The 22035-nt window shown below is 39.9% G+C and overlaps 1 protein-coding gene and 1 pseudogene across 1 annotated transcript in view; one reads left to right on the top strand and one right to left on the bottom strand.

Moving 5' to 3' along the window:
- THSD4 (thrombospondin type 1 domain containing 4) overlaps nucleotides 1–22035 on the bottom strand; it is a 447797-nt gene that overhangs the window by 37560 nt on the left and 388202 nt on the right. Inside the window, exon 6 of the mRNA XM_025040368.1 lies at nucleotides 1078–1253. Coding sequence (XP_024896136.1) covers nucleotides 1078–1253 — 176 coding nt within the window. The remainder of the gene's footprint in view (nucleotides 1–1077; nucleotides 1254–22035) is intronic.
- Nucleotides 21917–22035, top strand: LOC112471739 (annotated as a pseudogene).

Genomic DNA, 22035 nt, shown 5'->3' on the forward strand with positions numbered 1-22035 from the left:
CTTTCCCTCGTCCGTGCCTCTTCTGTGTGAGCATTCTGCCAGTGCAAACCTTGTCCCGTTTATGAAATTATTGTTGGCCGCCACATCCTAGACCACCCACAGTAGGCCTCTAACAATCTGGGTTTTTAAGCCTTGATGCCATTTGAAACTTACCCAGAGTCCAACTACCGACTGGACAGTGTAAAAAAATATTCAAAATTAACTATAACAAGGCTTCCTTTATAGTTTCTAGTCCATGAGCCACTAGGCCCACGAGGCATGAACATGTAACTGTATAGTTGGAGAAGTAATATGTATAAAGCTCCAACATAGCACACATCGTGTAGGTTAGTGTGGCTTCGGAGGTGGTAAGAGAATGCATATCTGTGGGTGAGTTCATTCTTTTTATCATAAAAACCTGATTTCAAGCTTTTATTTCTTGTCACCTTTTATTAACTGATCTTTTAAAGAAGACTGGATTCTAGTGGTTTCTTTTAAAAACAAGAAACATTTTTACTTTTGGGTAATTTAATTTAGTTTCTCATAAAATAAATTGAAGTTTTGTCTTCTGTGAAGCAGAGAACTTCTAGTAAATCTCTGCATTGTTATTCTGAGCTTTATTGTGTCATCTGGAGTATTCTGGAATTCTCCTTTCTTCATTTGCTTTAATAGAATTTGAAGAGGGCTGGGAACTGTGAGCTGGGTCTTGTCTTGCTTTAGGCATTTGCTTTCTTTTGCCATAAAAAGAAAACATGCCAAATTAGCATTAGGAGGAAAGTGCCTGGAGGAGATCCAATGCTCATGAAATAAAGGATATGTTTTGCCTCTGATTTGGTTCAACAAGTAAAATTGGTTTTACTGCGTCAATAAACTCTGAGGGTTATAAGCATCTGGTAGAGTTTAAGGTTTCTGTAAGCTAGGTACATTTAGGGCGAATGGTAAAGATGAATGCCAAGATTTAAGGGCACCTCAAAAGACTTCGCTCAAATGGTTTTATCGAGGATGGGCAATGATGTGTTGCTTATTTGTTCCAAGTGTGGCCCTTAGAAGCAACAAGATACAAAATCCAGAGAACACCCCGGAAATATCCAAACTCACATAGACATCCAAGATCTCATTAGTGGGACCTTCGGCCAAAAAGGACTCTCCAGCAGTACTAGAAATCTCATTTGGACGCTTGTAGGTGAACATTGTCCCTCCGCCCTCGTATTTTCCAGGCCGGTCAATTGCCCAGTTCCCGTTGATGATGGAGCGGCCAGAACGACTTCGCAAGGCTGTCGAGAAAAATGAGACAGTTTCTCAGGTAAGCCCAGGGTGTGCACAAAAGTCTGAACTGACACCCTTTGCCCCAGTTGCTGGCTTATTTATTCATCAAGTTTTTCATTAGGATCCACTGTGTGCCAGGTGCTGATCTAGGCCGTGGGGCAGGATAAAAACTGGCTTAATCACTTCTTCAACCCATTTAGATCCCTTCCACCACTTGGACATAGAAATGAGGGGTGAGAATGGTTAGGTGAGAAGGATGTGGAAAATGATGGGGAAAGGAGAAAGTTAGAGGAGGAAGATAAAAGCGGGGGAGGGGAAATGATATTATATCGCATTATCTAGGTGAGAGGTTGCACATTGGCAGCTCACGAGCTGATTTTGGCCCGCAGATGGGCTTAGTTTGGCCTTCGTAGTGTTTTTTAAAAAGTATAATTGAAAGTAAATTTAAGAATTGAGAGATTTCACATAAAAAATTTAGAGTTCTAGCTTGTCTTGTAAAACAAGAAGACATGTTAACATTGGCTCCATTCCCTCAAGGCAGCACTCAGTTGGTGCTGTGGAGGACAGGCATCTTTCAGTTGGGGCCTGCATGCTCTGGTTTGCCCTAATCCCCACCACTCCCTAATACTTCCCAACACTGAGGCTAAGTCTCAGTTTTTTACCCATTTATTAATGAATATGAGTTATTTATTTTGTGATCATGCTCGCATTGCTTTTTTCTTATAACTTTTCTACTTGTACGTCTCCTCAAAGTGGCAAAGCTAAAGATAGGCCAAGAGGTTTTACATGATTTTCTCCTGCCTGATCAGCTTCATTTATTTATAATCACCTCCCTGACTTCTGTGGGCATATTCAATCCATCATTTAAACTATGTGAGGTACTTCCACATACACTGTCAAAATTAATCCTGGCAACATTGCTAAGCAGATGCATAGCCTCGTCTTTCAGGGGCCAGAGGGAATTTGTTCAAATTCACTAGGATGGTAAGTGGAGTCCACACTCAGAAGGGAGGTAAGAAACCAGGATTGGAGTTACTGAGAGAAGAAAGGGCAGTACGTGAGAGCAGACTTTCTTCCCTTAGACATGTGGCATCTTGAAACTCACAAGCCAATGGCAGCTTGGGTTAAAGGAGATCCTGTTTTTAAGTGCCATATACATAGCGGGCCCCATGATGGTCACTGGCTCTGTGAACTTTCACTTTACAGAGTTCCTAAATTTATTTTTTTACAATGCATTGTGGAAAAATTTATACACAAACAAAAGTAGTGAGAATAATATAACCTCCTCCAGGTACCCATTCCCCAGCTTCAACAATGATCAACTCATGGCTTATCTTGTTTCACTTTACAATTCCCAGACACCATTTATCCTTACATTTTTCAGTAGGTGTCTCTAAAACATAAGGACTCTTGGTTTATTAAACCCATTTTCAACAGTGATTCTACAACGGGCCTTCCCAGGCCTGCAGAGTCAGAGGCTGCTCGAAGGGGTGGATGAGCCTCCAGTTTCAAGGTGGCCTCTCCTGCGGACACTACCCTTGGCTGGCTGGTTACCATGGCTACCAAGAAACACAGCTGTGGAACACTGATTACCGAATTATAAAATAAATTCAGCTTACTGAGTGGCCAAGGAGGTCAAGAATAGAGACTCAGGAAAAACAGGTTTGGGTCTATTTTCCAGGAAAAATCACACTTCTCGAGAGTGGTCCATACAGTGTTTTCACTTCCTCGCTTCCCGTTCATTCCTCAACTGTCTCTTATTTGACTGCTGCCTCCATTATTCCATTAAAAGAATTCAAATTAATGTCCTCAAGACCACAATGTTGCTAAACCCAATGGGCATTTCCCAGGCCTCTTACTAGACATTTCAGCAGCATCTGACACGACTGACCACTCCATCTTACCTGAAACATTCTTTCACTGGTTTCTGGATACCGCACTTGACTTGCTTTTCACTTGCTCCCAGGCTTCTCTTTTATTTTCTATCTCATCTTTCCTACTTGGCTACTAAATATTAGCATCTTTTAAGGACTAAGAGTAGATGTGATTTCGGTGCTGTATTTCTTTCACGGGCCATTTTGCCTATGCCTATGGCTTTAATTACTATACCAGTAACTTCCAAATTTATGTTTCTAGTCGGGACTTTTCCTCTGGTCTCATACTTTTATTTCTAATTGCTTACTTGACAGCTTCACTCAGATGCGTTGTCTAAGATTGAACTCATCCCTGACCTCTTCCAGTGTTTCTTATTTCGGTAAATGGTACTACCATCCATCTATTTAGAAATGCAAGAATCATCCTGGACACCTCCTCTCTTCTTAATCCCCTATATTCAATCCATCATCAAATTTTAATTGACCTTCTCTATATTTGAACTCATCTGCTTCTTTTCATGTCCAGTGCTATAATCAAGGGCCAATCTACCATCAGAGCTCATCTGGACTAGCTCAAAAGCCTTTTAATTGGTCTTCCTGTTTCCCTTCTTTTCGGCCAGAGTGATCTTTTCACTTTGGTAGATTTGCTTACCAACTAAGGCTCAGAATCCATCAATGGCTGTTTATTTCTCTAGGGGAAAAAACTCCTAATCATTAATGGGGCTAGGGCCCCAGGTGATGTGATCCAGTCTCACCTTGTGTCACTGTCCTTCTCTCTGTGCTCTGCTCTGGCCTTTTTTTTAGCTCATCGAATACATTGCGTTCCCTCCATAATATTGTTCCTTCTTCCAGAAGTGCTTCCCCTAACCCCCAATCCTATTTGTTCTTTAGATGTCAGCTCCTCAGGGCAGTCTTCTCCCAACCCCCGGTCCAGGCCTGTCACTTCTCTCATGTGCTCTAAGACATGCAAGAGCCTTTCCTTCAAGATACTTAACTCAGTTTGTACATACACCCATTCAGAGCATGATTTATGTCTGTTACCCAGTACACTGTAAGCTCCAAAAGGGCAAAGACAGTGGTGTTTCCTCACTGTTATAGCTCTAGAGACCAGCATAGTGTTTGCCACATACTAGACACTTCATTATTCGCTGAATGAAAAAAAAAACATGTAGTAAAAAAAGGCAGCAGCTCAAAGAAGGACAGGCAAAGAATGATAAATAGGCAATTCACAGAAAACCAAGTATAAATATCCCATTAGCAAATAATAATATGCTCTACCTTCCTTGTAATTTAAGAAATGCAAACAAAACCACAATGGAATATTCTTGACCCACCAGGTTGGCAAATGTTTTAAAAGTGTTAATGCTGCCGGAATTGACAGGTGTATGAATAAGCAAGAACCCAAAATGTTGTTGGTGGGAACGTAAACTGATTCAACCATATTGAAGGGCAGTTGGTTACGCCTTTAAAACTTTAAGTGCCCATACACTTAACCTAAGAATTATACTCCTAGGAAACTACTTGAGTGATACTCTTCTCTAAATATACAAAAGGGTTTGTAACAAGAATATTCTCTGAAGATTTTTTTAGATATAAAAAACTAAACCTGAATATCCATTAGTAGAGGATTGCTTAAGTAAGTCATCATACTGGGTATCCACACAGCATGGCCCTAAAACCAATGAGATAGGTATTTGTGTATGGGTATGGGAAGCACCTGAGATACATTTCTAAGGAAACAAAAATGCAGAACAGTGTGTTTGGTATGATCTCATTTGTGTATACCTTTAAATAGAAGCATGCATATAAAACATATAGGCACATGCATAAAACTTTTTAGAGAAAGACAGTCATATAACTGTTAACATTTGGAGACAGGAACTGGTGTTTAGTTTAGGGTGAGAGATGAGAAGGGAGCCATTTAGTTTCCATTTTATATCTTTTTACTACCATCTAAAATTTGTTTTACCAAATGCCTATATGACTTTCTTCAAGGCTTAAAATTTTTTAATTAATATAAAGGACACAGTACAGGCAGAAATACTCCTGAGAGATATATACATTTTTCCCTTTTTACAACTTCTTGTTAAAATCCCATTCAGAGCATCAGAAACTCAGAAGTGAGGTAGGTTCTGGCTAACATTTTTATTACTGTTAATGGCAATATTGTAGAAGATGTTACTATCTGGAAATCAAAAAGTCCAGTAAAGAACCACTTGAAATACTGCATGGGAGAGGGCTGCAGGGGCCTCCCAAGAAATGAAACATGGGGGCCCTGAATCTTTTTACCATCTACTACTATTCCCCATGCATCCCCTCTAAGGGCTTAGATGAATCTTTAATCATATAACAGCAAAGCATAAAAAATAGCCATATCAGATTTTTAGCAAACATGGTCCTGATTCCATATGCCCATAGGTTAGCTTCTGAAATAGCTCTAAAACTATCATCAACCTGGTCTGGCATGTGAAAACTGCTGTATCTACAGTTTTAGTGTCTGTAAGCAGCTCTAGGGCTATAAATGGTGTCCAGGGCTACCCCACAAAAAGATGCAGGTGACTCATGATTATTGCTAGTGGGTGTGTTCACTGAAGGTCAAGCTTTGGTAAAGCCTGTTTGAAAGGCAACCTCACAGCTATGTCAATATGAGGAAATCTCTACTCTCGTTTGACACTCGGTTTTATTCCACTTTTAGTTGTCAGCACTGGGCATACATATTTGGCCTAAACTATCTGTACCAGCAATGCCTTTCTCCAAGATTCATATAGGATTCACTTACATATCCAAGCCCTGCTTCTCATATACTGTACCCCATAATCTTATCTTAATGCCTGTCGTTGACCTCTGGCTTCCATCATCAAATAAAGAAGCTGGTTTTCTTACAGGAAACAGATCACCGTGATGTAGACGTGTTTCTTCTTTTGGAAAGTGAAAGTTAAGTTTTTTCTAGTAGCAAAATTCCAAGCTTCCTAATATTTCAGCAGTTCTTAGAAGCTGTTTGGGAAGTATCACAACAAACTCAAGGGCAGAAGGATCTGACGTCACCGGCCACCGCCGGGTGGAGGTCTGAGCCCTGCCATTTTCCATCTAGTTTACGAGCTTCCACAGAAGCCTACGTGTGGGCACAAACCCAAGTGAGTCTCAGATATGTTAGCTAATCTGGATAACCTGAAAATGCAACACAACTATTCACTTCATACTGCCACTTTGGAGGGGTCTGCAAATTAAATCTTTATTTTAGCATTCTTTCTATTATAAGTGTAGGCAACAAAGCATAATAGTATTTAGCAGTACTGTGACTTTGTCACCAACAGAAATTATATATGACATTGCAGATGTTACAGATATTTTGAAAGATTGTTTAAAAATTCATCACTATTTTGAAATGACAGTAATTGTTAGACCGTCCATGAGCTCTCCTATTTTAATGTGAAATAAGCACATGTTACTATATTGCAAATTTGTTCTCTAAAAATAATTTGATAATTATATTTCAATATAATTGGTTTCCTTTGTACTCTTCTATATATTTATGGATTTAAAAATAGTATTCTGAGAAGGTATCCCTAGACTGCCAAGGGAGTCCATTGCACAAAAAAGTGAAGAATCTCTGGTTTAACGATTGCTGGTTTTCATAACACAACTGTAATAACTTTCTGTGGTGACAGAAGGTAACTGGACTTATTGTGGTGATCACTTTGTAATGTATATAAATATCAAATCACTATGTTGTACACCTGAAACTAATATAATATTATATGTCAATTATATTTCAATAAAAACAACCCACAAATGAACTCATAATATGAATACCAATCCTATAAGGCAAGCAGGACACATATTACCTTTCTTATACAGAAGAGGAAATTGGCTCAGAGAGATTAAGTTGTTTGCTCAAGGTCGTAGACTATTATGCAGGGTTCAGGACTTGAACTTTGATGCTCCAATTCCATATCCTTTCCCTTACACCAGTAGTTCTCAAATTGTGGTCTTTGGACCAGCAGCATCAGTATCTCTGGAAGCTGTCAGATGTGCAGGGTCAGGCTGGATGAATCAGAAACTCTGGGGTGAGGTCATCAAGCACCCCAGGTGGTTGTGGTGCATTTAAAGTTGGAGAATCACTGCAGTGCACCTTCCCTCATCTCTTATTTTTGAGTCCCGATCAAAAGAGAGGGCTTCTCCATCAAGGGAGGAAAGGTTTTACCTCTCATCTTCTGCTCATCCTGAGCAACAGGATGGACACTGAGCAGAGGGAGGCAAAAGGGCCAGTCTGTGGGTGGCAGCCTTCATTGTACCCTCCTACCAAAGCACTCACCACATGCCCACCCTTCCTGTCTGCGAGCACGTGGGATTTCCAGAGCCAGCTTCTTCATAGTTACCAGCAATCGGTCCTAGAGGATGCCTATGACTGTGTGACTTCATATGCAAGGCTTCAGCCGTTAAGGGTTTGGATTGTGACTAACCCTTGGAGAGGGGGTTGGTATAAAAGAGAGTTCAGTTCAACTCAACACAAAATTCTCTCCAGACACTGAGTAAGCCCACATACTGCATTGTAAATCCTAAGATGCACAATTTTCCCCATTTTCCCATTACTGACGCTGGATGTGTCTTACAACAGGAAAGCAGTAGCTGCCAGGCAGATGATTAAGCTCTGATGTAGTTGTCATTTCCTGAACACATGTGAAATTGGTCTGGTTAGGTCATTTCAGTTGAGTTAATTGCATTGGCAGCCCGATTTGTAGCTGCATTAAAATTTTTTAAAAATTAGGATATAACTTATATATAGCAAAGTATTTAAATTGTAAGTTTATGACTTGATTTTTAAAAATATTTGTATCACATCTGTTACTACTACCTGAATAAAGATATAGATCATTTCAGCCCCCCAGGAGACTCCTTTTTCTCTTCTCAAAATCATTACCCGTGGCCCCACAAGCCTCAAGGGTTACCACTACTCTGCTGTGTAGCACCATAGTTTTTCCTGTTTTTGAATTTCATATAAATGGACTAATACCACGCATACTCTTTTGTATAGAACATCTTTTACTTAACATATCCACGAGACATGGTCACATTGTTGTATTTATCAGTCCATCCTTTTTCATAGCAGTTTTGTATTATACTACACGAACATGCCACAATTTATTTACTTTTTCTTTTATTGGTTGAGTTTTGGGTTGCTTCCAGTTTTTGGCACTTTGTGGGTAATGCTGCTATAAACATTCTTATATGTTTTTGGTGGCCATAGTCCTCATTTCTCTTGGGGATATACCCAGAAGTAGAATTGCTAACACATAAGTATATGCATGCTTGGTTGTAGTGGGCATGCTAAACATTTTTCCTAAGTGTTGTCCCCTGGGGCTAATGTTTTTGGGAGCCAGGGACCTCCCTGTGGAAAAGGGGACACGCAAATATGGAACGGGGGAGGGCAACACAGAATTGTGGTAATGCATTTAAATTTGGGGCAGCGTGAATTTATGATCTTGAAATTATGTATGTGTGCATGTTTATATGTACAGGTATATAGGTACATGTGTGTGAACATGCATATTTTTATGTATGTGTATGCATATATATATGCATATACAGGCAATATAGAAAAGATAAGAAAGCTAGGAAGCAAAAACACTCCACTAGTAATAAGCATACCTAGCAACTTAATCTTGGTCTCTAATACCATTCCTCATCAAAAGGCACCATTTCCTGGGAAATGACTAGTTTTAGGGATGGGGCAGCCTAGGTACTAGGTAAGTCTGGACATGTTTACAAAAACAGTGGGGACATGTCACAAGGGCGTAGGCATCACCTTGAAGGGGCTCCTGCTGGCCACATCTGGCACACTTTGAGCATCCAATTAAGTATGATAATGAATTATGATTTTTTTAAAAAAGGAAATTTATGAGTTTATACCAACAGTAAGTAGATTATAAGTATAATAAATACATGGGGGACAAGGGAGAGCCCTTCCATTAGAGGGATTTCGAGGGCTGGCTGGTAAATATGGAATGCTGGAGTTGGAAAATCATTTTGCGATCGGATCAGCAAGAATCATCAACAGATGTTAAACTTCGGGGGAAATTTTGATGTCCCTTGGTCTTATTGATCCCTCAAACTGCTTATTAGTTGCAAGGGAGAAAGACAAAGAATAATTATCCAGTGGAGAAACCGGGCAGCACTTTACCAGGTGCTCAAAATTAACATCGCCAGTGAGAAAAGGTGGACATCTTTTACCTCCTGATGTGGTATCTTGAAAAGGACACACAACCACTAGGCAGTGTCCTGGCTGAAAGGGCATCATTTCTTTAGACAATGAGGAACATTCTATTTTTCAAAAGTAGGGTACCTGTATTCTTCAAAAACGTCAGTATCATGAAAGACGAAGAAAGTCTGTGGAAACAGATTAAATGACGGGAAAGAGAAATGCCAACTGAATGTAATACCTGACCCTAGAATGGATCCTGAAATGGAGGAGGAAAAATGCTGTAAAGGATATCATTATGTCAATAAACAAAACTGGTATATGGTTGGTAAATTAAATACTTTTAAGTATTATATTAATATGAAGCTGTTAGCTGTAGTATGGTTACATAAGAGAATGTCCCGATTCTTAGGATACTCACTGAAGCTGAGGTATTTATGCATAAAGGGCCATGATATACATAACACCCTCAAACGGTTCAGAGGAAAAACATATAGGTGACTCTAGATAAACGAATACAGGGGTTCTTGGTACTATTTTTATTTTTGCAACATTTTATGAACTTTAAATTACAGATACTTCTTGTCTTACGATGGGGTTACATCCTGATAAACCCATGGTAAGTCGAAAACGTCGTCCACTGAAACGTGTTCAATCTACCGAACGCCAGCACCTCTGGGCTGCGCCTTACACCTGCTCAGAACACTTACGTTAGCCGAGAGTGGGCAAACTCATCTAGCACAGAGCCTGTTTTATAGTAAAGTTTTGGCTGTTTCATGTAATATACTGAATATTGTATTGAAAGCGAGGAACAGAATGGCCGTTTGGATCCTCACCATTAACGTGCACAGCTGAAAGCACACTGGGCCCGAAGACTGTTTGAAGCACTGAACTAAAACAAAAACGCCGGCAGCACAACGCACCGCAGAATATCGCTGATTCCCCTGCTGATCCGGGCGGCTGGAGCTGCCACTGGGAGCTCCTGCCACTGCCGCGCGCCACAGAGAATCATGCCGCATACTGTTAGCCCGGGAAAGATCAGAATTCAAACTTCAAAGTGTGGTTTACTGTAGGCGAATCGCTTTCACGCCGTCGTAACATGGATTAAACGAGGTCGAAAAATCGTTAAGTTGAACCATTGTAAATCGAGGAACGTCTGTATTTCCAAATAAAAAGTTTTTAAAACATACAAGTTGACTCCTTCTCCCTCAAATGCTCATGCCTGGGTCTCACCTCCCAGAGGTTTAGGTTTAATTGGTTGGGGTACAGCCTGGGCATTGAGTGATTTAAAAGCTCCCCAGGTGATACTACTAATAGCCAGAACTGGATTAGATAACAGAATTTCCAAAGCCAGCAGAAGCTGATGCCACTGATTTCTGCATCCGCAATCACTACTCTGTTGCTCCAATTCTATTTTTCAAAAGCTTTGAGCTAACCTTTAGGAGTAACTGCTACAATACATAATTTGATGAAGGGATAACAAAGCGTATAATCAAACAAGAATCTCAGACAAGCCCCCGTATTCCTTAAAATGCTTCGTACTTCTACTACTAGGTATAAAAATGCTAAAGAAAGGCCATGTGCACAGATCACACAAAACATTGTCACTGTTTTGGTCCACAAAACTGCCTCAGTGCAAAAGAGGTTCAGAATGAGTTTTAGGATCTGAATAAGAAGGCTTGGAGTCCAACTTTGATGGTGATAGAAAGTCGCATCTATATATAAATATATGTTATAGTTGGTTCCTATTATTAAGTTTATTTCTTTGTGCTAATATTATATATTTATATACCTGCCTGGCTTGCTAAAAGGTGAGTGCTTTAAAGGCAGATACTGTGATGTATGCATTTTTGCCCACTACTTGGCTCTTGGTTGGCACTCAATAAATGCTCGTTGCATAGAAGTAAATTATGGGCTGTATTGTTCTGATCTATCTTATTTTAACCTTGGAGTTCAGATAAGAGAGTCTTGGAAACTCCTTAAAGTCCTGTTTATCTGGATATTCCTGTTTAAGAATTCCAATCTCAAAAATGTCCTCCATTCATTCTTACCCAAATGGTAAACACACACAGTGATGCATTAAAATTGTTTTTTTTTTTTTTTTTAAAAAAAGCATTTCTTTTTACGTAGATCCAGGCCCAGTTTGATAAAGTGTCCAAATTATGGTTTCTGTTAAACAAATATACGCACGTATCATAGTAATTTTTTAGTTCAGATTCGCTTTGGCATTTGGGGTTTGGAAAAAATTGAACTTGTGTGATTTTCTAAAATATGATGTAACACATTTGGACTGAAAGTCAGAGTATAGGAGAAATAAGGTTGGCTTTCTGGGTGGCATTCTATGATCCCATGTTGTGAGGGGTTTGAATAAAGAGAAATGCCAAGTCTTTGTTCTTATTTCATTGCTAAATTACAGCTAACTACGGCTAATTCTCATTCTTTAAGATATTAACATTTGATTTATTTTAACTCCAAATTTCCTTTGAATACTTACTATTAAGAAAGTTTGTGTGTTTTTAAGCCCTAAATAATATTGTATGAAATAGATTCCACCTATGGTTGAAATAAGAAAATAAACTGGGCAAAGAAGTATTGAGAGTCTGCAAAGATAGGACACAGCCCTCGACTTTGGGAGCTCGGACTAATGCAATGTGAACAGATAGGATGATAAAATTTCCATGGGGGGCGGGCAGAAGAATCTTGGACAGGAGGTGGCATTTGAGCAGGAATTTGCAGGGTGAGGAGCAGTTCACCAAGCAGAGGGTGGGGGGAGGGCATCTGAGGACAGAGAAGGGCATGGACAAAGGTGGAGGCAGGAAGACACCCTTGGAGGGGTGGGGGACAGTCTGGTATGCTAGAGAAGGGGAGTCATGCGATGCTGGGGACTGGAGTGGAGTAGGGGGTGTGGAGTGAGAGCCCCTGGAGATGAGGTTGGAAGGGAGACCACAGGCTGACTGCGAGGACTGAACTGTGGGCACTGGGAGCTGTGAAAGGGGTTCGATCAGGATGGAGACCTGGTTTTTGGAGATAACATTGGCTGCTGAATAGGAAGAGGTCCAAAAGTTCATTTGCACCACGATCCCTGAGCACCTACCATGCCTCTTCCTGCTAATGGAGAGTACCCACTGTGCAGCCGTCTTGAGGCCATGCTCTCCCCTCTAGGCTGGAATGTCTGCTACCCACAGGCAGGGAAGGACCACATCTGCCTTTTAGAAGGAATTCCAGGAGTCTCTTACTCCAGTGGGGCTCATTATAGTATAGTTAATTGGGAGATAAATCCACAATCTTTCTCACCATAAATAAGCCTACTTCCTAACCCCTCCTTTAAAAAAATTATTATTCCCCCATTACTCAGATTCGCAGATTCAGTTTTGGCTCTTTCCTATCTTTCTTTCCCCTTAGCCATTCACTCATCAGGCATAGTGTATCCTCTGAGCCGCTGCTGCATTGGTCTCCCTCCCTTTCCTCCTCTGCCCAGTTGCTCCTACATCCAGGTTCTCTCTGCCTCACACGTGGACCATGACAGAGAATCGCGGATCTCTTTGCATGCTCTTGAGATGAATATTTCAAAGTATACCTTTCCTCCTGTCTCTCCTCTGACCCTACATTTCCAAGCCTGAAGGGTAAAGCCCACCTTCCCAATTCACAGTCAAGGTCTTGTGGATTTCACCCTACCTTCAACCACCTCACACAGCTCCCTTGTCTGCATTCAACCAAGTATGGAAAACGTCAGTAATCTGTGTCTCTACTTTAAAAAACATTCTACCGTGATTTTTCATAGGGCACAAGCCCTGTCGGACATTACCCGACAATAAGACCTCAGTAGATGTTGTCAGATACTCCCAGCAACCCCTCTCATCCTGAGGGTCCTATTTAAGTGTTCCTATCTTCTGCTTCTAACTTAACCATAATCTTAGTGTCTCTCTATGCCCTGCTCTTTGAGGCTTAATCAATTGCTGTCTTGATGGTTTTACTATTCTAAATGCTGATTCTAAGCTCCTCAAGATTTCTTTTAACCTTAGGAGTGGGAAGCAGAATTAATCAGACTCTTCAGTTCATGATACTTTACAGCCCACCTCTCTTGTCTTATTTTAGTTTTCCTTTCACGCTGGATTCACACTGCCATCACCCCCTGCCCACCCCAGGAAGCACCTACACTACTGTGATATATATGTATACGCATAATTCGCACAAGTGTTACTGTTTTTCCAACAAGCCTCTGCATTCAAGATCCACCTTTGTTGCTGAAATGTCTGTCTAGATAATTGTTTTCTCGCTGCTGAATAGTATTCCATGGCATACACCTACCTCGGCTTACTGATCCGAACCCCTAGTCCTGTGGGACTAGTTTTTAAATTTCTTTTTATGGTCCACGGTGTCAGCAAAGAACTGGTATTTAGAAGAGACTCTATAGGTATTTGTTGACAAAACACCAAAGCCAAGAAGGCCCATTAAAAAAAAAAAAGCAATCATCAATGGCAAAAGGAGAAGTATTTTATCAGGGCCCACATATTTAGGTAAAAGGTGGCAATATGCTGGCAAGAATGTGCTCTCCTCTTGGCACAGACAAAGAAAACCAGAGTTGACTAAAAAAATTGTATGTTGGAAGTAGGATGAGAATTCAGCTTTTCCAGCCTCCCCATCCTCCGGTCAGCTCTGCCTCAAAAGTTTTCAGCAGGGAAATCTGTGGTGAACTCATGGAGATGTATTTTAGGATCCTACATTAGGGGATTCACGTAGGTGACCAAACGTTTCCAAAAAGAAGCATCCTGCATATATAGCAAGAGGTGAAACCCCACACATTCTATAAAACAGGAAAGTGCTCTATGGACAAAAAGATAATGTCATCAGTACTGCTGTGCAATTGTGCATGCTTGACATCTGCATAGCCATGCAGATACTGTACTGGGCTGAACGAAATTCCCCCAAATTTATGTGGACCCAGAACCTGTGACTATGACCTTATTTAGAAATACAGTCTTTGTAGATGTAATCAAGTTAAGATGAGCATACTGGATTCGTGTGGGCCCTAACTCCAATATGTTTGGTGTCCTTAGAAAAAAAAGGCAGTTTGGACACTCAGACACAGAGATACACTGGGAGAATGCCATGTGATGAGGCAGGCAGAGATTGGAGCAATCTGGCCACAAGCTAAGGAGTGCCAACAATTGCCAGCAAGCGCTAGAAGCTAGGAGGGCGACATGAAATAGATTCTCCCTCTGAGCCCCAAGAAGGAACCAGCCCTACTGACACCTTGATTTTGGAATTCTGGTCTCTGGAACAGCAAAAGAATGAATTTCTGTTGTTTTAATCTACTCAGTTTGTGGTATTTTGTTATGGCAGCCCCAGGAAACTAATACAGACACCTATTATATAGGTATCTAATTTATATATGTGTTTCAGGGTTGTAAATGGTGGTTGTAGAGTGGTGCACTTAGATCATCTTTTGCAAGATAGATTATCTTGCAAAATACCAATATTTGAATTCAGTTTTAGTATTAAATAAACCCGTCATAAATAGAGAAAAAAGCCCAGAGCCTAATTCCAATTTCATAGCATAAAACTGTGGCTAAACTGGAATGACGTTGGGGAATGAGTAGAATTCTCAACATCATAGGACAGTTAGTGTTTTAAATTTTATTACACTATGAGCCAAAATTTTTTCCCTTTGATTTCACACACACACAAAATGGCTCCCATATTCTATTCTAAGTACATGCTCTATTTTTTGTAAAAATATAAACATATAATTGTACTTAGTTGCATTCTTATTCTAGGCACTGTGTATCCCAAAGGCCTCTCCAAACTTAGGATTTGGGTGATTTTTTTTTTTTTAATTACAAAAATTCGTGGCTAAAAATAGGAAGCTTGAAGCAGAAGTTTGAATCCAATGAAAAAATAGAAGATCATGAGGGAAATTCCAAATGACTGATCCAATGACATTGTTGCTGAGGGTTCCAAGATGTTGGCACCAATTCAGTCTAAACTAATGAATTGGTAATGGCAGAAGAAGTTAGTCTAAAAAAACACAGGATATACTTAGATGCTAATTTAATATAAAGATTTTATTGTAGAGACGCAAATGAATCCAAACCTTGGTGTTTTTTGAGTATGAGAACTCTGAGCAATAATTGCATATCAATTTTATGTCCTTTGAGAGCAAACTTATAGAAAGAAATTCCTGTTTAATTATTTTCATGGTTGAGCTATGATTCTTGCATGTGATACTCCTCTAAGATTGAAATGAACGACTTACATGCCTGGAGTTATGAGTTATGTATCTAATCTAATGATGGAAACTTAAACTTGTCCATTCACTAGTTGAACAGGTAGGAAACATTTTCTCAAAACGATAATAATTTAACTAGAATACAAAATCACATTTGGAAGATAAAATAAAAAACCTCCAAGAAATCTGGACTTGCGGGAGAACGACCTTGGGCTAACTCCTTTGTCTCACGTAAATATTAACTTTAGTTCCTAGGGGCTTAAAGGAAAGTTCTATGAAGCTCTGCTGGAGTCGATTTCTCTCTAGCCATCTTGAGAATTTGAAAATAGCATTTTAATTTTTCTCTCACACACATCCATCCTCTGCTAGGCTCCTCTACTTTACAATCGTGGCTTATTTTTTAAGAAAAATTTTTTTTAAAATGGAAAATGTTAACCATATTAAAAATAAGCAAAGTGGTATAATTCTCATGTTCCCATCACCAAGCTTCGAGAATCATCAACATTCAGCCATTCTTCATCTATACCTCTATAATAGCTTCCTTTATCTTTTTTACTTTTTGACACTTTTCTTAGTGGGATAATCTTGTCCTTTTCCCCACAAGTATTCACTCAATTCAGACTCCAAGAATACAGGTAGATTTTTTTTCACTTTTCTGCTTTAATTCCACTTGCAAATTTGGTTAAGGAATATAAGGTAGAGCTCAGAATAGAATTAACCCCATCTTGGCACTGCTGCTACACTTGGGATGCTAAGCACCCAGCGATGATAAGATCTAGTTAGGGTGGCATAGGTCTAGAGCCACGGTTCTCAAAGTGTGGCCCCTGGACCAGCAGCATCAGCAGCAGCAACAGCTGAGAACTTGTTAGAAATAAAACTCTCGGGCCCACCCAAACCTCCTGAGCTGGAATCCCTGGAAGTGGAGCCTAGAAATCTGTGAAAGCCCCCCTGGTGATTCTGTTGCACACTCCAGTTTGATAACCACTGCTCTAGAGGCTGGGCTATTTTGAGACATGGACGACTGCAAGAATCAAGGATATGATGACCAATTTATATTCTCTTAATACTCGTGTGTGCAAGTGCATGAGTATAAGCATATTTTTCTTTAAAATGGCCTACAAACTTATTTTTACTTGGCAAATGGGATACAAACTTGAGGAATATATTAACAAATAAAAATCCCTAGGCAAAATCTAAGTGTCTTTGCTGCTATATTTAATTTTATTGATTCTGCTTTTAAATTCTATTACAAGTTATGTGCAGTTGGCATCTCTGAAGCTTACCCATTTAAGGTATTAACCCTCCTTGAAACACCCCACGCCTGCTATGGTAATCAAGACAGTGTGGTAATGGCAAAAGGATGAACACATAGGTCAATGGAACAGAAGAGAGTCTAGAAATAGACCTACACAAATATGGCCAGTTGATTTCTGACAAAGTTGAAAAGGCAATTCAATAAAGAAAGGGTAGTCTTTTAAACCAATGATGCTTTAACAACTGGACATCAATATGCAAAAAAATGAATCTCAACCTATACTTCCCACTTTACACAAAAACTAAATGAAAATGGATCATAGAACTATATGTCAATATAAAACTATTCAACTTTCAGGATAAACATAGGATAAAATTTTTGTGACCTTGGGTTAGGTGAAGATTCTTTAGTTATTATACCCAAAACTAGATCCATTAAAAGAAAACACTGATAAACTGGACTTCATCAAAATTAAAAACTTTTGCTTTGTATAGATTCTGTATAGACTCTGTATAGACTCTATATAGATTCTATATCCAGAAGGTATAAAGAACTCTTGAAATTCAACAGTAAGAAAACAAAATTCCATTTAGAAATTGGGGTAGAGATTTGAAAAGACACTTTGCCAAAAAAATATGAAGGTTATCTATAAGCAAACTAATTTTTCTCTATTGCTTTCCTATTTTCAGTTTCACTGATCTCTGCTCTTTGTTATTTCCTTCCTTCTGCTTGCTTTGAGTTTAATTTGCTCTTTTTTCCCCCTAGTTCCTCAATGTTAAAGATTAAATTATTAACTTGAGATCTACTTTTCCAGTATAAGCATTTAATGTTATACATTTCCTCTAAGCACTGCTTTAGCTGCATCCCACAAATTTTGACTTGTTGTATTTTCACTTTTATTCAGTTCAAAATATTTTCTAAGTTCACATGAGACTTGTGGTGTTTCATTTCCATGTGTTGTTTAATTTGAAATAGTTGGTAAGTTCCCAGATCTGTTTCTGTTAATGGTATCTAGTTAAATTACATCACGGTTGGAAAAAAACCCCTATTTTATAAGATTATAATTATATTAAATTTGTTAAGGTCTGTTTTATGGTCCAGAATATGGCTTATCTCGGTGCTGTTCTATGCACACTTGGAAAGAATGTGTATTTCTGCTGCTGTGGGGTGAAATGTTGCATAAATGTTAATTAGATCAAGTTGTATATTTGCTCTATTAATTTCTTGAGAGGAATACTAAAAGTCTCTAAGTATAATTGTGGATTTGTCTATTTTTCCTTTCAGTACTATCAGTTTTTGCTTTATGTGTTTTTGGGCTTTTGTTTAGGTGCATGTGCATTCATGACAGCTACATTTTCTTGGTTATTTCTCCCTTTATTATTATGTAATTTTCCTCTTTATCCCTGATAATTTTTTCTTGTTCTGAGGTAGACTTTGTGTAATAGTAATATAGCCGTTCACGCTTTCTTTTGATTAGTATATCAACGGCATATCTTTTTTTTAATCCTTTTACTTTTAGCTTATTTATATCATTACATTTAGAGTGGGTTTCTTATAGATAGCATATCAGATCTTTTCTCAAAAAATCCAATTGTGCAATATCTATCTTTATTTGGTATTTTACGCTATCTACACTTGACATAATTATTGACTGGATTTAGGTGTATCATTTTATCAGTCTTCTGTTTGTCTCTTCTGTTTTATGTTCCTGTTCCCTATTTTTTTTCCTTCTTTTGGATTTGAATCATTTTCAGTATTCTATATAATATTGGCATTTGGTCATATCTCTTGTACTATATTTTAGTTGTTTAAGAATTATACAAACCTCATTTGTCACAGTTTAAGAGTTAATATTTATCACTTCAAGTAAAATGGAGAAGTCTTAAAAACGTATCGGTCCTCTTACCTCCCCTATTTGTGTTACATTTGCCGTATGTATGACATTTAATACACTGAAATTCTTCCAATGTTATAGTTTTTCTTTCGATAATCATGAATATTTTATATAATTTAAGAGGATATGACCTTGGCTTATTTTTTTTGACCTCATAATAATCCTGTGAAATTGGTAGCAGGAATAACGAATTCCGTTTGAGAGAGGAGCAAACTGATAAATTCAGTGACTTGTCTGCATTCATGCAACTGGCTACGAGCAGAACGGGGACTCAGCCTATTGGTCTTCATCTCCTATCCCTTTCCCTGTTCTTAGGCGGCCATGTGTCAGGTACGGCTTTGGTACAGAAACTAGTCTGTGTGACACAGAGTTACCATGAAATTGTAAAAAAGAAACTGAAAATGAGAACACGTGGATTCAAGACTTACTCTGCACACTGTAGGACACGAAGAAAGAACTCAATCCAGGTTGAACCTCAACACGTGAGTACAAAACCTGGGAACTTTAGCAAATAATATTTAAGCATTCTTCCCTTTGGAAATAACATGGTGAGCTAGAGGAGGTGAGTCTTAGATCCCAAGTGTGGCACCAAATAACAAGCAGATATAGACCTGGGTCTGGTTTCTAAGGCATTAGCTGTTGCTGTTTGTGTTCCCAACTAACGAATAGCTTAGGTCCATGATCATTTATGTTGGCTCTCCTCCATTTGGGGTTTGCTACTTCTATTCATCAAAATAAGCAAGATTCCAACTACAGATGGCTGAATATGAAATTCATTTCTATGGAAATCCCTTCCCTTAAATTGGTGTTTTTTTTTAAAACTGTGTTCTCTGGAGTCCTAGAGAGTTTCATTAAGTTTCCAGATTTCCACGAAGTGTCCTCAGGGGTCGTCATGAGAAGAGAGTAGAAGGGATGTATGTAGTGGGGGAAGGGAATCCACCTCCCTCTTCCTTTGTTTGTTTTAAATACTTAATTTTATTTGAACAAATAATTCCCTGGAACTATTAAAAAAATTTGAAAATCTCCACCTCAGAGCATTGACTAAGCCTCTCAAGATAGGTGGGCACTTGAGATGTGGCTCCTTTAGTCTAACCATCCATGGAAGGCTTGAGTTTGTCACCACCAAGTGACACCTAGCCTGTGTCTGGGCAGCATCAACGTCAGGGACTCTCCACACCTCTAGTAGCTCACCCTTTCTTTGCTTAGTTCGACTGCTCTCAGTTCTTCTGTAGATCACTGCTTTGAAAACTTGGCTGCCCATTGCAATCACCTGGAGAGTTTAAAAAACATCGATGCCTGGGCTCTCCCCCCAGAGATTCTGATGTAATTGGTTTGGGGTTCAAACCGGACAATTGAAGATTTAAAAGCTCCCTAGGTGATTCTAATGTGTGGCAAAGTTTGGGAACCATTGCCTTAGATGAACTGAGATCTGGAAGGCAGCTACGCTCACCACTATACCACCAATGCCGCACGAGCTGGGATCTGTACCTTTGAAGTGTCCACCCTCCCCTGGATGCCACATATAATGAGTCAAATCTGTCTCCCACATAGCAACATTCACAAAACCCAAAGAGAGCTTTCACTTTCCTCCCAGAGTTTTCCCCTTCCAGTTAAAATTCTGGAGCTCCCTAGATGTCTCTTCCCACAACATATTGTCTGGCTGGTCGACATTCCCCTTAAAGCAAGAAGCCTCCCCTGGCATGCAGTACGCCAGGACGGATGTGATCATTCCTCAGGAGAGTAGCACTAAGGTGTCCCTCCTCCTCACACTCTGTGGTTTTCTGCGAAGCCCTAGCACATGGCTGATTTGATGAATAGCTTTTTTTAAACAGGTGCTGCTGCTAAGCTTTCCTCCCACCTTGCCTTTGGGTGCTACTTACGAGTTACTGGCTAAGGCCATGACAACCAGAAAACCAAATCTGCGGAACCTGTAGATATTTCACCCTTAAGTCTCTTAGTCTTTTACAGTTCCCAAAGTAAATTCACACCCTTATTTCAGTTACCGCTCCCCACCCAGCTGTCCTTATTCCAATCCTATTATTCAGGTGAGAAAGCTAGTTTTAAAACAAAAGATTTGTGCTCGAAACCCCCAAGGTTAGTAAGTAGTCGAGCTGGGGGTGCAGTGCAAGGCTCCTGCGTCCGTATTTAGCGATCTTTACACCAGGCCACACTGCCTCCCATGTAACCGCACGGAAAACGGCAGGCCAGGGCCGGGACCTCACGGAATAGAAACCTCCGGTTACTGCTGCTGCTCTAGCTGGCAGTGTGCCAGGGCCACCCAAGCTCTCTGCACAGTGTGTGTGGAGCACCACAACCACAGGACAGGGGGTTCTGCCCCAGTGTCGAGAAAATAAGGCCAAGCTTCAGGCATCATTATATGCCCCTCACTCTGAATGCTGACAAAAATTATGTGGTGACTTAATAACCTCCTTGGAGGAAGGCCCCATGTGCATGGCTGAGTCAGAAAAACAATAACAAAAAACAGGTCGGAGAGTGGCAACCATCTGGCAAAAATTCATAATCCATCTCGTGATGGATCCCTTCCTGTATTTATTTACATGTGATGCCTCTTTTTTTTTTTTGGTTCCTGACTTGCCTTTGCCCTAGGATGAAAAACTTCCTTCTAGCAACTGACACCGTAACTCTATGCTCTTTTAATTTCAAGCTCAGCTCTGACTCTGGACTTTGGTTTTCTGGCTGCATGTTTGGGATATTCTCAGAACTTCCTCATTTCAGACTCCCATGGCTAACCCTACTATGGGTCTTAATTTCACTGATTTCGCTGATCGGACTAGAGACAGTGTGACATCCGTGGGCCAGGTAGTCGGGGTGGCCTGTCCCAGGTGCAGGCAATGAGGTGGTGCACTAACTGTAGAAGATTTAAAAACAGTATTAAAACTGTCTATCATTTATTATCATCATGATAAAATACTCCTGCCTCTGTCCCTCCTCCCCTACTTTGGTATGCCACTGGCAGCATTCAGTCTCAAGAGTCCATCCCAACCTGCCACAGCCCTGAGCTCCATTTCTGCCCCACCCATTGGGTAGGACAGGTGTCATGACTAACCAGGCTCAGTGGGACTTCTACAAAACTTCCTGCACAGTTCAGATGGAAGAGAACTCTGTTAACTGTTAAGAAAAACATTCTTCTAGAAGATAGCGTAGTTTCTATGGCAGAACTTGAAGACCAGAGAAAACTGGATTTTAAAAATCCCCAAGCGTCTATGGTCATGTCACCCTGAACAGGCCCAATCCCGTCTGATCTTCAAAGCTAAGCAGGGTCGGGCCTGGTTAGTACCTGGATGGGAGACCACCTAGGAAGACCAGGTGCTGTAGGTG

This window comes from Pteropus alecto, unplaced genomic scaffold, assembly GCF_000325575.1.
Source record: "Pteropus alecto unplaced genomic scaffold, ASM32557v1 scaffold38, whole genome shotgun sequence".
Classification (NCBI taxonomy): Eukaryota; Metazoa; Chordata; class Mammalia; order Chiroptera; family Pteropodidae; genus Pteropus; species Pteropus alecto.